We start from the raw sequence: 18,152 nt of genomic DNA on the forward strand, positions 1-18,152 counted from the left end.
GAATAATACAAAACAGTTTCTCAGAACTGAAGGACACAATTCTCAGGATTGAAGGGGTCCATATCTAACATCCAGAACAATAATTATTTTAAAAGACCTAGGACCAGGCACGGTGGCTCACACCTGTAATCCCAGTAAAGCACTTTGGGAAGCTAAGGTGGGAGGATCCCTTGAGCCTAGGGTTTTAAGACCAGCCTGGGTAACCTAGGGAAACCCTGCCTATACAAAAAATGAAAAAATTAGTTGGGCATGGTGGCACATGCTTGTAAGTCCCATCTACTCAGGATTCTGAGGTGTGATGATCACTTGAGCCCAGGAGTTTGAGGCTGCAGTGAACCATGATCACACCACTGCACTCCAACCTGGGCACAGAGCAAAACCCTGACTCAAACAAACAAAAGATCTTCATCAAGGGATTTTATTACAAAATTTCAGAATACTGGAAATTTGGAATGTTAGTGATAAAGAGAAGGTATTTCAGAGAGAAAAGATAGATCATATACAGAGGAACAAAGGAATAGAATTAAGAATGGTTTTGGAGCAAGAAGGTAGAAGACAATAAAAGAAATGCCTTCAAATTCTGAGAGAAAGAATATTCAGTCTTGCCAGGCAAATTAGCAGTCAAGGGTAAAGGTAGGAAAAAAGATGGTTTCATACCTGCAAGGAAGCAAAAAGAGTACCTCCAATGCAAACGTTCTTAGGAAACTACCAGAAGATGCTACAAACAAATAAACACAACAAGGGAATAAACCAGGAAAGAGAAAAACAGGGAACTGAAAAAAGGAGGGATACGACACCAGCAAACAGCAAAGGTAAGTTCTGAGATGAAAGCTGTGCAGGGAACCTAGAGAGCAATGGTCCAGATGGGAGGAGGAAGATGAAGAGCTCTAGTAGAGAAGAAAGTCTCCAGGGAAAGTAGACTGGATAAAATACCAGACACCCTTGAGCATGTGAAAAATGTAAACATTGAATATTGATTTAACCAAAAATTGTGATGTAACTAGATTGGGTGGGAGACGGAGGAGGGTATGGTATATGATTGAGCTAAACCCTCAGCAGGAGTCAACAAATAATCTTTACTGTCTTTGAACATGGAGGGAGATCCAGTATTGTTGAAGTGCTTTATCATAAATCAGCATTCTCACTAATAATAATGTTGAATGTAGCTGCAGGTGGGCTTTGATAGCACTTATTCCTGCATGGGTGCCCATATCCATAAATTGTCATTCCTCCCGTTGCAATTGGAATCGAACACCCTTGAACACGGGCTAGACTTAGCTTGCTTTTAACAATTGAACGCAGCAGAAACGATGCTGCAATACTTTTGCTTTTAACAGCTTTACTGAATTCACATACCATGCAATTCACCCATCTAAAATGCACAATTCAATGTGGGTTTTTATGGCATATTACATTATTGATTCTTAAAAATTGTGGCAAAATATGTATAGCAAAATTTGCCATTTTAACCATTTCCAAGTGTCCAATGGCATTAATTACATTCACCATGTAGTACAACCATTACCATTATTTCTAAAACCTTTACATCACCCCAAGCAGAAACTCTGTAATCATTAAGCAGTAACTCCCTATCACTCACACCTCTCAGCCCCCTCTAATCTCTGTCTTGACAAATTTGCTTATCGTAGCTACTTCATGTAAGTGGATTATATAATACTTGTCCTTTCATGTCCGTCTTATTTCATTTTCCATATTTTCAAGGTTCATCCATGTTGCAGCATGTATCAGAACTTCATTTCTTTTTATAGCTGAATAATATTCTGTTATATGTATATACCACATTTTGTTTATTTGTTCATCTTTGATGGGCACTTGGATTGTTTCTACCTTTTGGCTATCATGTGTGGGCGAAGGATTACCCAGGTGCCAAGGCAAGAGACTGAAGGCACAAACTGTGGCAGTATAATAAAGAAAATAGTTAGAATAAAGAATTGTTATAATATAAATTAGATATAGAGATGATCATGGACAATTATCAATCATTAGTATAAACATTATTAATCATTAGCTTTTAATATTACTCTTTGTTGCATTACTAATATAACCTAGAATAACCGGCAGGTATAGGGTCAGGTACTCAAGGGACATTGTGAGAAGTGACCTAGAAGGCAAGAGGTAAGCCCTCTGCCAGACCCACGTAAGGGCCACTTGAGGGCTCCTTGGTCAAGCGGTAACGCCAGGACCTGGGAAGGCCCCGTTACTTAGCAGACCGTGAAAGGGAGTCTCCTTTCCTTGGAGAAGTTAGGGAACACTCTGCTCCACCAGCTTCTTGTGGGAGGCTGGATATTATCCAGGCCTGCCCGCAGTCATCTGGAGGCCTAAACCCCTCCCTGTGGCGCTGTGCTCCAATAGTCATGTTCCTTGTCCACTTTCATGTTCCTCCTGTACTCCTGGTTCCTCTTTGAAGTTCGTAGAATAGTGAAAGTCTTAAAGTCTTTGATCTTTCTTACAAGTGCATAGAAGAAAACGCTGACGTATGCTGCCTTCCCTCTCTGCTTCAGCTACCTAAAAGGGAAGGGCCCCCCCGTCCCATGATGACGTGACTTGCTTGACCTTATCAATCACTTGGACGACTCACCTTCTTTACCCAGCCCCCCTTGTCTTGTATGCAATAAATATCAGCACGCCCAGCCATTCGGGGCTACTACCAGTCTCCGTGTCTTGGTGGTAGTGGTCCCCCGAGCCCAGCTGTTTTCTCTTTATCTCTTTTTCTTGTGTCTTTATTTCTTACAATCTCTCGTCTCCACACACGGGGAGAACACCTGCTGAGTCCTGTAGGGCTGGACCCTACAATCGTGAATAATGCTACAGTGATCATTGGCATACATGTATCTGTTGAGTCCCTGCTTTCAATTCCCTTGTGCATATATCTAGGAGTAGAATTGCTGGGTGTATCAGTTAGGGTTCTTCAGAGAACACAGGGTTTTTCAGAGAAACAGAACTAATGGGATTTATATTGAATATGTTTATATATTTATAAATATGTATACATACACAGAGAGAGATACAAATACTGATTTATTTAAAGTAACTGGCTCATGTGATTGTAGGGGCTGGCAAGTCTGAGTTTTGCAGGAGATACTGGCATACTAGAGAACCAGGGAAGAGTTGATGTTGCAGCTTGAGCCTGAAGGCAAGCTGGAGACATTCTGTTTTCCCCAAGGACCTTAGTCTTTTTCTCCAAGGCCTTCAACTATTGGATGAGGCCCACTCTCATTATGGAGAGCAATCTGCTTTCCTCAAAGTCTACTGACTTAAATGTTAATCTCATTAAAAAATACTTTCACAGAGACATCTAGACTGGTGTTTGAATATCTGGGTACCACAATCTAGTCAAATTGATACATAAAATTAACCATCACACTGGGTCATATGGTAATTCTATGTTTAACTTTTTGAGGAAATGCCAAACTGTTTTCTGCAATGGCTGAACCATTTGACATTTCCACCAGCAATGTTCCAATTTCTCTACATCCTCATATACACTTATGTTTTTCCATTTTTTTGGATTTAGCCATCCTAGTGGGTGTGAAGTGATATCTGTGGTTTTGATTTGCATTTTCCTAATGACTAATAACGCTGAGCATATTTTCATGTGCTTGTTGTTCATTTATTTATCTTCTTTGGAGAACTATCTCTTTAAATCCTTTGCTCATTTTAGAATTGGGTTGTTTATCTTTTTGTTGTTGTTTTTTTTAAGAATTTGGTAAAGATTTATTTATTTATTTTCCATTTCTAGTCTTAAAGTATGGCTCCTTTTTTTTTTAAAGGATATGGCAAATATTTATTTTTCTTCTATTTCCAGTCTTTTAAAGTAGACACAGATATGCTTAGGATAAAGCTGATTTTAACAGCACAAAATAGTTGAGCACAAAGGATAGGATTAAATTCAGCAATCCAGAGTGATAAAGAGCAAAAGATACTGAGTAGGTGCCTTTGACAGACACATTATCCAAGTTGATTACCTAATAGTTGGAGGTTGAAGTCCTTATGCTGCAAAAGTGAGAACAATCTGGTGCATGAAGTGTATGGTGGGATTTGTAGCTGTAACTTGTTTTCTATTTATTAAGAACAATTAGCATAGTTAAGTGTAGTCTTTAGTAGACAACCTGCATCCATTTAAACATAATATTTTCCACAGTAGTGTAAGTAAGGCCACAATATTTATTTTGGGCAAACCCTTTAACGTAGTGATTTTAATATCACTGTCATTCATTCTTTTGGAATATAAAGTATTTTAATGGAATTAAGGTTACAGATAATTTTTAAAATACTATACCATGACTAATATATTAAAACTATACTTACATACTTATACTAATATCTAAAGAAAATTCACTGCCAAATTGTTACAGTAGATATTAATCAGTCTGACACCCTTATTAACTGATTCTATAGGTATAAGTACAGGTCAGTATGATTTTAGTAGATTCTATTCTTTCATTTTACTAAATTAGGAAAGCAGTATTTATAGAATAAATAAAAACAAGTGAAACAGCCACCCAAGAACCATAACAGCTCCTGAGTTAGCTGTGTCACAAGCTCAGATAGAAATCCCCAATATACACAAAGCTGGATTCAAATTATTCATCAAAAGGTGCTGGTAGAAGTTGTCAGATGCCTTCCAATACAGATCCCCAATCCCATGGCCACCAGATGAGACAGCAGCAAAACCCTTTAGAAATTCTGCTGAGAAAATGCCCCCTTTCCTCATCAGGCTTTAAATTCCATGCTGGGTAGCTGTGTGCTTCAGGTGCTTTAAAGAGGAACTCCTTGCGGGGAATATTTTCTGGCCAACTTGACCAATCTCATATCCAATCTGAGTTTTTCTTCAAGATGCTTTCAACTTCTTTCCTTTTCTCAGTATCTTCCTCAGACTGAGAGCTATTTTTCTCCAATGTCTGTGAAAGAGGTAGGCTGTCACAGAACTTTTGGAGCTACTCTGTCCAAATTCATTTTAAGCATCCAGCTATTTTTTCCATGTCACTATTATATTAAATTTTTTTTTTTTTTTTTTTTGAGATAGGGTCTCGCTCTGTTGCCTAGGTGGGAGAGCAGTAGTATGAACATTGCTCACTGCAGCCTTTCTTTGGGAAGCAAGGCAGAGGATTACTTGAATTCAAGGAAGCACTTTGGAGGCTTCCCAAAGCACTGGGATTACAGGCATGAGCCACTGTGCCCAGTCCATGTCACCATTATAAACAGAAACTGATGCTGGAGCACTGTTCCCCTTCCTATCATTGCTAAAGTGCAATTCTATCCAGGAGCCCTGCAAGCTCTTTCCCTGCAGCCTGGGGCCCCTGCTCTGTGATATGGTGCCAGAAGGTGGCTGTGGCAGTCTGGGTCACTGTTTGGTTGTGGTCTAGGGGCTGCATGCGCCCTCAGTGGCAGACGAGCATGAGGGATACGGGCCCAGTGCAGGCAAGCATGAGGGGTATGGGCCCAGCGCTCAGCCTGTCTTTTTGTTGTTCAGTTGTAGAAAGTTCTTCATGTATTCTAGATAAGAGACCCATATCAGATACACAATCTGCAAACATTTTCTCCCATTCTGTAGGTTGCTTTTTCACTTTCTTATGTTCTTTGATGCACCAAAGTTTTTAATGTTAGTGAATTCTAACACGTATTTGTTGTCATTGTTGCTCACGGTTTTGTTGTCATATCTAAGAATCCATTGCCAAATCCAAGTTCATGAAGATTTACCCGTTTTCTTCTGAGAGTTTTCTGGTTTTAGCTCTTATACAGTTGAACCATTTTGAGTTAGTTTTTTGTATATGATATACATATAACATATTTTTGAATATAGGAGTCCAACTTCATTCTTTTGCAAGTAGATATCCAACTGTCTCACACCATATGCTCAACAGACTATTTCTTCTTCATCAAATGGTCATGAAACTTTATTGAAATTATAATGGTGACATAGACAAAGCACTGTGGCTTGTGCCTGTAATCCCAGTGTTTTGGGTGGCCATAAGTGTATGGATTTATTTCTAGATTCTCAATTCTATTTCACTGGTCTATATGTCTATCCTTATTCCAGGAGCATGTTCGCATGTTCTTTTTTTTTCAGACGGAGTCTTGCATTGTCACCGAGGCTGGAGTGCAGTGGCATGATCTTGGTTTACTGCAACCTCTACCTCACCTTGTGGGTTCAATTGATTCTCCTGCCTCAGCCTCCCGAGTAGCTGGGATTACAGGTGCCCACCACCATGCCTGACCAATTTTTGTATTTTTAGTAGAGACAGGTTTTCGCCATGTTGGTCAGGCTGGTCTCAAACTCCTGACCTCAAGTGATCCACCCACCTCAGCCTCCCAAAGTGCTGGGATTACAGGCATGGGCCACTGTGCCTAGGCAGTGGCACGTTCTTTTGATTGCCATAGCTTTGAAGTAAGTTTGAAATTGAGAAGTTGTATTTGATTTTCACTCTGCTTAAGACATACCCAAGACTGGACAATCTAAAAAAGAAAGAAGTTTAATTGGACTTACAGTTCTACATGTCTGAGGAAGCCTCACGATTGTGACCGAAGGCAAGGAGGAGCATGTCACATCTTATGTGAATGGCGGCAGGCAAAGAGAGTGCTTGTGCAGGGAAACTCCCCTTTTTATAACCATCAGATCTCATGAGACTCATTCACTATCTTGAGAACAGTACAGGAAAGATCCGCCCCCATGATTCAATTACCTCCCACCGGGTCTCTCCCACAACATGGGAATTCATGATGAGATTTGGGTGGGGAAACAGCCAAATCATATCAGAAGTATAAATTTTTCAACTTTGTTTCTCTTTTTAAAGATTGTTTTGGCTATTCAGGTCCCTGTGCAATTCTATGGAAGATCAGCTTTTCCATTTCCGCAAAAGAAGCCACTGGAATTTTGATAGGGATTGCAGTGAATCTGTGAATCACTTTCTGTATTACTGCCATCTTAACATTGCCTTCCAACCTATGAACATGGGATGTCTTTCCATTTATTTAGGCATTCTTTAATTTCTCTCAGGAATGTTTTATAGTTTTCAGTGTACAAGTCTTTCACCTCCTTTGTTAAGTGTATTCCTAGGTATTTTATTCTTTTGGATGTTATTGTAAATGGAACTGTTTTCTTAATTGTTTTTGGATTGTTCATTGAGGGTATATAAAAACAGAACTAATTTTTTTCATTACTGATTGATATGGTTTGGATTTGGGTTCCCACCCAAATATCATGTTGAACTGTAATCCCCAATGTTGGACGAGGGGCCTGGTGGGAGGTGACTGGATCATGGGGGCGGATTTCTCCCTTGCTGTTCTTGTGATAGTGATTTCTCACAAGATCTGGTTGTTTAAAAGTGTGTGGCACCTCCTCCCTCTCTTTATTCCTCCTGCTCCGACCAGGTAAGATGTGCCTGCTTCCTCTTTGCCTTCCATCATAATTGTTAAGCTTCCTGAGGCCTTCCCAGCCATGTTTCCCGTACAGCCTGCAGAACCATGAGCCAATTAAACTTATTTTCATTATCAATTGCCCAGTTTCGTGTACTTCTTCATAGCAGTGCGAGAGTAGATTAATATATTGATCTTGTACCCTGAAACTTTGCTGAATTTACTACCTCTAGTAATTTTTTTGTGGATTCTTTGGGATTTTCTATATATAGGATCATATCATCTCCTATAATCTTATTTAGTCTTTTCCAGTTTTGATAACTTTTATTTATTTTTCTTGCCTAATTTCTCTGGCTAGAAATTCTAGTACAATGTTGAATAATAGTGATGAAAATGCAATGCCTTGTCTTGTTTCTGATCTTAGAGAAACGCTTGCATTCTTTTAAAATAAAACGCTCTAATGCTAAAGCCAGTTGCATATTTTAATGGAGAAGAAAACATAGAAAAGTTGAAGTTGGGATACTGGTCATCTGAGATAAAGGTACAGATAGCTCAGGGGCTAAAAGCTTCAAGGAAAGCAGATGGCAAGTATTAGGAATTAGACAGTAGAGCATTCTAGACCCAGTGCAATGTTTTACTGAACTGAATGGGATGAGGATGGGAACAGAAATGCTTGCTAATTAAAATGCTTGGGTAAGTTATAAACTCTACATAGTGTACAACAAATATTAAGTTACATTGATGACACATGGGACATTGGATATATAACAGAACAAGAAACTGGCACTTCTCCGTGCAAATACCTGTAAGGTATGAGTACTGTTTGAAGACATCAGAAGGTGTAGGTCCTGTCAGCAGAAAAACATCAATGATGCCACTCTCTGACATCCAGTGCACATGAGTGCGAGATCTGACCTTTTGTTTAGCAGCAACTGGGCCCATCTGGGTCAGTGTGTACTGGAAAAAGAATGGAATAAAAATTTGAGAAATTTCCCTCTAACCTGCAACATCCAGCCATATATAAGTAACAGTCTGATCCTTTAGTAGATACTACTGATATTCACTGATTACACTGTAAAGCTTTCGTTGGCAGAGAAGTGCCACTACAAAGATAAGAGCTATGACTCCACTGCGGTGGTTTTGTTTCTTCTTTAAGTATGACATGTAGCCATAATCCATAGCTCACCTCTACTGCAGGCTCTGTATTGATCTCCACCAGTGTTTCTGAGGCATTCAGCCAGAAAATACCTATAGTTCTGCCCAGTTTGTGGGCCAGGAGATAAGGTACTGAACCATAAATGCCCATTTTATCATATATTTGGTATCCATAGACATCCAGGTTATAAAGACGGTAAGCATCTCCATCACTGAAACACAAAGATTATCATCAATTACCATCACAAATGTATTATTAATATTAATAAATAGAATAGCTCTACTCTTCTCTGAAAACACTTAGGTCCCATGCATCTTTGAAGGCTCAACTCTTGCCACTTCCCTAAAGATTTCCTGACCCAACTTAGGTGAATGTGGTCCTCTTCCCTTGACTCCTTTGGCACCACTTCCTGTGACATTAGCACATACGATCACATCTTAGACATCTTTTCTAAATATCTCCTTTTTCTTTTTTCCAGATAGGGTCTCACTCTGTCACCCAGGCTGGAGTGCAGTGGCGCGATCTTGGCTCACTGCAACCTCTACCTTTCAGGTTCAGCAGTTTTCCCACCTCAGCCTCCCAAGTAGCGGGCAATACAGGTGCGTGCCACTACACCCAGTTAATTTTTGTATTTTTTGGTAGAGATGCAGTTTCACCATGTTGGCCAGGCTGGTCTCAAACTCCTGACCTCAAGTGATCTACCCACCTTGGCCTCCCAAAGTGCTGGGATTACAGGTGTGGGCCACTGTGCCCAGCCTAAATATCCTTTGAGTGGAGGACTCTCTCCTATGAATACTCCACAATAGCAAGCACACAGCAAGTATCCACTGATGAATTTTGTGAGTACTTCTCTGCAGTTAAAAGAATTGTGTCCAGGCTGGGCACTGGTGGCTCACGCCTGTAATCCCAGCATTTTGGGAGGCCGAAGCGGGAGGATCATGAGGTCAAGAGATCGAGACCATTCTGGCCAACACTGTGAAAGCTTGACGCTATTAAAAATACAAAAATTAGCTGGGCGTAGCGGCGCACACCTGTAGTCGCAGCTACTAGGGAGGCTGAGGCAGGAGAATTGCTTGAACCCGGGAGGCAGAGGTTGCAGTGAGCCGAGATCACACCACCGCACTCCAGCCTGGGCGACAGTGCGAGCCTCTGTCTCAAAAAAAAAAAAAAAAAAATTGTGTCCAACAGGCTTCCACAGTGCTTAGCAGGGGAAGATGGGGAACTGAATTGGGGGTGGGAGCACAGAGCTCAAATCAGTGTGACAGCAGCACAGTTTCTGCTGGACTTGTCACTATGCCTACCTGAAAGTAAACAGCACCTGAACCTGGCAACCTTATCAGACTCTGTTTCTCTTTGGTTTTGTTTCCTCTTAGTCTGATGCCTCGGGCATCTATTTGTCAGTAGTGTTAGCCTGACATGATATCCCTGAGGATACTAAAGGTGATATGAGATACCACATTTTTCCATTCTCTGGCTCACTCTCCCATTTTGGTAAAAGCCTTTTTCTGGGTCAGTGATTTTTCACAATATATTCTCCTAGGGCTCCACAAAAGGCCTTGAGAGGTAAAAGTGAAACCCGGGGATAAAGATCTTCCCTCTACTCTGATCACAGCAGCTCCATAATTTTACTTCCTTTGTATTTCTAGGTTTAGTATTATAGTTTTTAACAGTTATCTAATTTTACCATAAAAAATAAATAAAACTGGAAAACCAGCCAGGCGCGGTGGGTCACTGCTGTAATACCAGCACTTTGGGATGCTGAGGTGGGCGAATCACAAGGTCAGGAGTTCGAGACCTGCCTGGCCAACATGGTGAAAGCCCGTCTCTACTAAAAATACAAAATAAATTAGCCAGGCGTGGTGATAGGCACCTGTAGTCTCAGCTACTCAGGAGGCTGAGGCAGGAGAATCTCTTGAACCCGGGAGGTGGAGCTTGCAGTGAGCCAAGATTGTGCCACTGCACTCCAGCCTGGGTGACACAGCAAGACTCCATCTCAGAAAAAAAAAAAAAAAAAAGGGAAAACCACTGCTCTGAGTGATCATTCAAGGAGGGTTCTTAAAGACCCACAAGCAATATAAAGGAGGAAAAGGCCTGGCACATATTAGCACTGGCTCTGACAGCTCACAAATGTTTTCAGATAATCTCAATACAGAAACCAGAGCCTCCCATAAGAATTGTTGCTTTCACTTACCCAGTGTTTTTAAGTTGGTGTGATTCTGCATGTTGTGGGATCCCATAAAGATGCTCAAATCCATGCAAGGAGAAATCCAAACCAATAGAAGAAGGGCCTGTAGAGACCAGGATACTGAGTTTTGTTTCTGAAAAGAACACTCACTTAAGTTAATTCTGAGTGCAGAGAGATGACTAGACTAGAGGCTGAGAGACCTGGGCTCACCTAGATCAATCAGCAAATGCTGTGTACTGACCCTCTGTGAGATATTATATTCAGGTGTTGTGGGGATACAAAAATGTATAAGGCAAAGTTCTGGTCACGTATTAGTTCTGTTGCCTTAGCTGTGTGATGAAGCTCTCTGTGTCCTCTTCACAGTAAATCTCTTGTCTCTATATAAAACATGATTACAAAGTTTTAGATTTTTTCCTAATCGAAATTTTCTTTATCACACATTTCTTTGCTTTAGGAAGCAAAGGATATTGTGCACTTTCAGTCTACACTAGATGGAATGACTGATTGTCTTGTGCCTGATCATTCTTACTGCCAGCCTCGTCTGTGACTACCTACAGGGAATGCAAATGTCAAGGGCACCAGGAGGGCCATAACTGGTTCCTCAAAATACTCCTCCTCTGTGATTATATAAATTTCCTTTAACCAAAGACAAAGTCTTTAACAACTATTTTAGAGCTATGGGAAAATGCAAATGACCAGGAGGTATAACGTGGACTTTAATTTATGCTTAGGTTAAAGTATTTGACATCAAATGGTCCTTATTTGTAGGAGCTTGTGGAAAAGAGATGCTACAGAGAAGGTAAAAAAGATTATGACATGGCCGGGTATGGGGGCTCATGCCTGTAATCCCAGCACTTTGGGAGGCCGAGGCAGGTGCATCACTCGAGGCCAAGAGTTCAAGGGTGCAGTAAGCCATGATCACGCCACTGCACTCCAGCCTGGGTGACAGAGTGAGAACCTGGCTCAAAAAAAAAAAAAAAAAAAGATAAAAAGATGATGATGTTACAGAAAGGAGGGCCTGAGAACCCATGCCCCCAATTTTAATTTGGGGCATTCTGTCAGCCCTGATCATTATACTATGCTATAGATAATGATGGCTAGAATGGGAATTTTAAAGGTGTTAGAAAGAGTTTGTTATTCTACAGAGTAGGGAGGAGGAAAGAGGCAAGTGAGTATTTTTCTAATTGCATAAGCCCCAAGTACTTGAAAGATACCTCCTAAAGAGACAAACTCACCCCTCTACCCCAATTCCATCACTAAGCCTGGTGAGAAATGTGACAGATGTGCATGCGATACCCATGCGAATGATGGGGAGGCCTAGAAAAGGTTGAGAACCATTGGCTTGAAATGTTGCAACAGAGGGGCTCTAGAACTTGGGTTTCTCATCACTTCACTCTCATAAAAATTTAACGTGGAATTTGTAGCTGTCTTATCTAATGAACAGTGCAAGCAGTGTGCTGACCCAGGCCCCTGTACGAGACCATAAGCTCCGTGTGGCCTATATTTCTTTTACACTTCCTACAAAACGCAAATAATTGCTATTTCTCTGTTGCAATGCATTACTGAAGGATAGCAAATCTGATCTGGGATTTCTGTTCTTCTGTTAAAGTCACCTGTTTTAGGTGCCAGAGATCAAGGGGCTTTTAGATAGAATTATGTAGCCATTTTTGGAATGATCTGTTTTAATACTATACCAGTTTCAATTTTACCATTAGCTTTGATATCCACAAACTTTCCAAATTTCTCTTCCCACAGGCCCAGATCTTCTTGATTTTTCTGTTGGTACAAAAAAGGGAGCACACTGAGTTTACAAATTGCAACAAATGTGTTTACCAGAATAGTTCATTTTATTTGGATTTTTTTTTAAAAGACTGAGAAAGTGAGTTCATCTTTTAGAAGACCAGTGTGTGACGTCAGTACATTTAACAAATCAAATCTGTGTTCTATATACATGTCAATAATAATCTTTATGAGCCATAGCTGACATGAATATACATTTTTTATTGTGGTAAAATATACACAACATAAAATTTACCATTTTAACTATTTTCAAGTATAAAGTTCAGGTTCAGTGGCTTTAAGTACATTCACATTGTTGTGCAACTATTGAACTACTAAAAATACAAAAATTAGCCAGGGGTGGTGATGCGCACCTGTAGTCTCAGCTATTCAGGAGGCTGACGCAGAAGAATTGCTTGAACCTGGGAGGCAGAGGTTGCAGTGAGCCAATATCGTACCACTGCACTCCAGCCTGGGCAACAGAGCGAGACTCCGTCTCAAAAAAAAAAAAAAAATAGCCATGGTGGTTTGCTGCACCCATCAACCCATCATCTACATTAGGTATTACTCCTAATGCTACCTCTCCCCTAGCCCCCCACCCCCCAACAGACCCCAGTGTGTGATGTTCCCCTCCCTGTGTCCATGTGTTCTCATTGTTCAACTCCCACTTATGAGTGAGAACACGTGGTATTTGGTTTTCTGTTCCTGTGTTAGTTTGCTGAGAATGATGGTTTCTAGCTTCATCCATGTCCCTGCAAAGGACACGAACTCATCCTTTTTTATGGCTGCATAGTATTTCATGGTGTATATGTGCCACATTTTATTTATCCAGTCTATCACTGATAGGCATTTGAGTTGGTTCCAAGTCTTTGCTAATGTGAACAGTGCTGCAATATGTGTGAATGTGTCTTTACAGAATGATTTATAATTCTTTAGAAATATACCCAGTAATGGGATGGCTGGGTCCGATGGTATTTCTGGTTCTAGATCCTTGAGGAATCACCACAGTCTTCCACAATGGTTGAACTAATTTACACTCCCACCAACAGTGTAAAAGCATTCCTATTTCTCCACATCCTCTCCAGCATCTGTTGTTTCCTAACTTTTTAATCATTGCCATTCTAACTGGTGTGAGATGGTATCTCATCGTGGTTTTGATTTGCATTTCTCTAATGACCAGTGATGATGAGCTTTTTTTATGTTTGTTGGCCACATAATGTCTTCTTTTGAGAACTGTCTGTTCATAACCTTTGTCTACTTTTTGATGGGGTTGTTTTTTTCTTGTAATTTTGTTTAAGTTCCTTGTAGATTCTGGATATTAGCCCTTTATCGGATGGACAGATTGCAAAAATTTTCTCCCATTCTGTAGGTTGCCTATTCACTCTGATGATAGTTTCTTTTGCCATGCAGAAGCTCTTTAGTTTAATTAGATCCCATTTGTCAATTTTGGCTTTTGCTGCTATTGCTTTTGATGTTTTAGTTATGAAGTCTTTGCCCATGCCTATGTCCTGAATGGTATTGCCTAGGTTTTCTTCTAGGGTTTTTATGGTTTTAGATTTTATGTTTAAGTCTTTAATTCATCTTGAGTTAATTTTTGTATAAGGTGTAAGGAAGGGGTCCAGTTTCAGTTTTCTGCATGTGGCTAGACAGTTTTCCCAGCACCATTTATTAAATAGGGAATCCTTTCCCCATTGCTTTTGTCAGGTTGTCAAAGATCAGATGGTTGTAGACGTGTGGCATTATTTCTGAGGCCTCTGTTCTGTTCCATTGGTCTACGTATCTGTTTTGGTACCAGTACCATGCTGTTTTGATTACTGTATCCTTGTAGTATAATTTGAAGTCAGGTAGAGTGATACCTCCAGCTTTGTTCTTTCTGCTTAGGATTGTTTTGGCTATACGGGCTCTTTTTCGGTTCCATGTGAATTTTAAAGTAGTTTTTTCTAATTCTATGAAGAAAGTCAATGGTAGCTTGATGGGGATAGCATTGAATCTATAAATTACTTTGGGCAGTATGGCCATTTTCACAATATTGATTCTTACTATCTATGAGCATGGAATGTTTCCATTTGTTTGTGTCCTCTCTTATTTCCTTAAGCAGTGGTTTGTAGTTCTCCTTGAAGAGATCCTTTACATCCCATGTAAGTTGTATTCCATGGGCATTTAGTGCTATATTTCCCTCTAAACACTGCTTTGGCTGTGTCCCAGAGATTCTGGTACATTATGTTTTTGTTCTCATTGGTTTCAAAGAACTTATTTATTTCTGCCTTCACTTCATCATTTACCCAGTAGTCATTCAGGAGCAGGTTGTTCAGTTTCCATGTAGTTGTGCAGTTTTGAGTGAGTTTCTTAATCCTGAGTTCTAATTTGATTGCACTGTGGTCTGAGAGACTGTTTGTTATGATTTCCATTATTTTCCATTTGCTGAGGAGTGTTTTACTTCCAATTATGTGGTCCATTTTAGAGTAAGTGCAATGTGGTGCTGAGAAGAATGTACATTCTATTGATTTAGGGTGGAGAGTTCTGTAGATGTTTATTAGGTCCACTTGGTCCAGCGCTGAGTTCAAGTCCTGAGTATCCTTGTTAATTTTCTGTCTCGTTAATCTGTCTAATATTGACAATGGGGTGTTAAAGTCTCCCACTATTATTGTGTGGAAGTCTAAGTCTCTTTGTAGGTCTCTAATAACTTGCTTTATGAATCTGGGTGCTCCTGTATTGGGTGCATATATATTTAGGATAGTTAGCTCTTCTTGTTGCATTGATCCCTTTACCATTATGTAATGCCCTTTTTTGTCTCTTTTGATCTTTGTTGATTTAAAGTCTGTTTTATCAGAGACTAAGATTGCAACCCCTGCTTTTTTTTTTTTTTTTTTGCTTGGTAAATATTCCTCCCTCCCTTTATTTTGAGCCTATGGGTGTCTCTGCATGTGAGATGGGTCTCCTGAACACAGCACACTGGTGGGTCTTGACTCTTCATCCAATTTGCCAGTCTATGTCTTTTAATTGGGGTATTTAGCCCATTTACATTTAAGGTTAATATTGTTATGTGTGAATTTGATCCCGTCATTATGATACTAGCTGGTTATTTTGCCCATTAGTTGATGTAGTTTCTTGATTGTATCGATGGTCTTTACAATTTAGTATGTTTTTGCCGTGGCTAGTACTGGTTTTTCCTTTCCATATATAGTGCTTCCTTCAGGAGCTCTTGTAAGGCAGGCCGGGTGGTGACAAAATCTCTCAGCATTTGCTTGTCTGTAAAGGATTTTCTTTCTCCTTTGCTTATGAAGCTTAGTTTGGCTGATATGAAATTCTGGATTGAAAATTATTTTCTTTAAGAATGTTGAGACATGAAGTCCTTGCCCATGCCTATGTCCTGAATGGTATTGCCTAGGTTTTCTTGTAGGATTTTAATGGTTTTAGGTCTAACATTTAAGTCTTTAATCCATCTTGAATTAATTTTTGTATAAGGTGTAAGGAAGGGATCCAGTTTCAGCTTTCTACATATGGCTAGCCAGTTTTCCCAGCACCATTTATTAAATAGGGAATCCTTTCCCCATTTCTCGTTTTTGTCAGGTTTGTCAAAGATCAGATAGTTGTAGATATGTGGCATTATTTCTGAGGGCTCTGTTCTGTTCCATTGATCTATGTCTCTGTTATGGTACCAGTACCATGCTGTTTTGGTTACTGTAGCCTTGTAGTATAGTTTGAAGTCAGGTAGCGTGATGCCTCCAGCTTTGTTCTTTTGGCTTAGGATTGACTTGGCGATGCGGGCTCTTTTTTGGTTCCATATGAACTTTAAGGTAGTTTTTTCCAATTCTGTGAAGAAAGTCATTGGTAGCTTGATGGGGATGGCATTGAAGCTATAAATTACCTTGGGCTACTAGTATGGCCATTTTCACGATATTGATTCTTCCAACCCATGAGCATGGAATGTTCTTCCATTTGTTTGTATCCTCTTTTATTTCATTGAGCAGTGGTTTGTAGTTCTCCTTGAAGAGATCCTTCACATCCTTTGTAAGTTGGATTCCTAGCAAAAGCCAAAATTGACAAATGGGATCTAATTAAACTAAAGAGCTTCTGCACAGCAAAAGAAACTACCATCAGAGTGAACAGACAACCTACAGAATGGGAGAAAATTTTTGCAACCTACTCATCTGACAAAGGGCTAATATCCAGAATCTACAAGGAACTCAAACAAATTTACAAGAAAAAAACAAACAACCCCATCAAAAAGTGGGCGAAGGACATGAACAGACACTTCTCAAAAGAAGACATTTATGCAGCCAAAAAACACGAAAAAATGCTCATCGTCACTGGCCATCAGAGAAATGCAAATCAAAACCACAGTGAGATACCATCTCACACCAGTTAGATACCATCTCACACCAGTTAGAATGGCCATCATTAAAAAGTCAGGAAACAACAGGTGCTGGAGAGGATGTGGAGAAATAGGAACACTTTTACACTGTTGGTGGGACCGTAAACTAGTTCAACCATTGTGGAAGTCAGTGTGGCGATTCCTCAGGGATCTAGAACTAGAAATACCATTTGACCCAGCCATCCCATTACTGGGTATATACGCAAAGGACTATAAATCACGCTGCTATAAAGACACATGCATACGTATGTTTATTGCGGCACTATTCACAATAGCAAAGAGTTGGAACCAACCCAAATGTCCAACAACGATAGACTGGATTAAGAAAATGTGGCACATATACACCATGGAATACTATGCAGCCATAAAAAATGATGAGTTCATGTCCTTTGTAGGGACATGGATGAAACTGGAAAACATCATTCTCAGTAAACTATCGCAAGGACAAAAAACCAAACACCGCATGTTCTCACTCATAGGTGGGAACTGAACAATGAGAACTCATGGACACAGGAAGGGGAACATTACACTCCGGGGACTGTTGTGGGGTGGGGGGAGGGAGGAGGGACAGCATTAGGAGATATACCTAATGCTAAATGAATAGTTAACAGGTGCAGCAAAACAACATGGCACATGGATACATATGTAACAAACCTGCACATTGTGCACATGTACCCTAAAACCTAAAGTATAACAATAATAAAAAAAAGAATGTTGAATATTGGCCCCCACTCTCTTCTGGCTTGTAGGGCTTCTGCAGAGAGATCCAGTGTTAGTCTGATGGGCTTCCCTTTGTGGGTAACCCAACCTTTCTCTATGGCTGCCCTTAACATTTTTTTCCTTCATTTCAACTTTGGTCAGGCTGATGATTATGTGTCTTGGGGTTGCTCTTCTCGAGGAGTACCTTTGTGGTGTTCTCTGTATTTTCCTTTTCATTTTTTTTTCTCTAATCTTGTCTTCACTCTTTATTCCATTAAGTTGATCTTCAATCTATGATATCCTTTCTTCCACTTGGTCAATTTGGCTATTGATACTTGTGTATGCCTCATGAAGTTCTCGTGCTGTGTTTTTCAGCTCCCTCAGGTCATTTATGTTCTTCTCTAAACTGGTTATTCTAGTTAGCAATTCCTCTAACCTTTTTTCAAGGTTCTTAGCTTCCTTGCATTGGGTTAGAACATGTTCCTTTACTTGGAGGAGTTTGTTATTACCCACCTTCTGAAGCCTACTTTCTGTCAATTTGTCAAATTCATTCTCCGTCCAATTGTGTTCACTTGCTGGTG

General features: G+C 40.1%; 1 protein-coding gene and 1 pseudogene across 8 annotated transcripts in view; both read right to left on the bottom strand.

The window, feature by feature from the left end:
• GANC (glucosidase alpha, neutral C) overlaps positions 1–18,152 on the bottom strand; it is an 87,336-nt gene that overhangs the window by 35,069 nt on the left and 34,115 nt on the right. For all 8 annotated transcript variants that reach the window (XM_032176029.2, XM_058427771.1, XM_058427775.1 and 5 more), the window contains 4 exons: positions 12,428–12,494; positions 10,725–10,821; positions 8,564–8,744; positions 8,181–8,334 (listed from right to left, as the gene is read on the bottom strand). In XM_032176029.2, the coding sequence (XP_032031920.1) occupies positions 8,181–8,334; positions 8,564–8,744; positions 10,725–10,821; positions 12,428–12,494 (499 nt within the window). The remainder of the gene's footprint in view (positions 1–8,180; positions 8,335–8,563; positions 8,745–10,724; positions 10,822–12,427; positions 12,495–18,152) is intronic.
• Positions 4,612–5,534, bottom strand: LOC131381215 (BCL2/adenovirus E1B 19 kDa protein-interacting protein 3-like; annotated as a pseudogene).

The sequence above is a fragment of the Hylobates moloch genome, unplaced genomic scaffold (genome assembly GCF_009828535.3).
Source record: "Hylobates moloch isolate HMO894 unplaced genomic scaffold, HMol_V3 SCAFFOLD_14, whole genome shotgun sequence".
Taxonomy (NCBI): Eukaryota; Metazoa; Chordata; class Mammalia; order Primates; family Hylobatidae; genus Hylobates; species Hylobates moloch.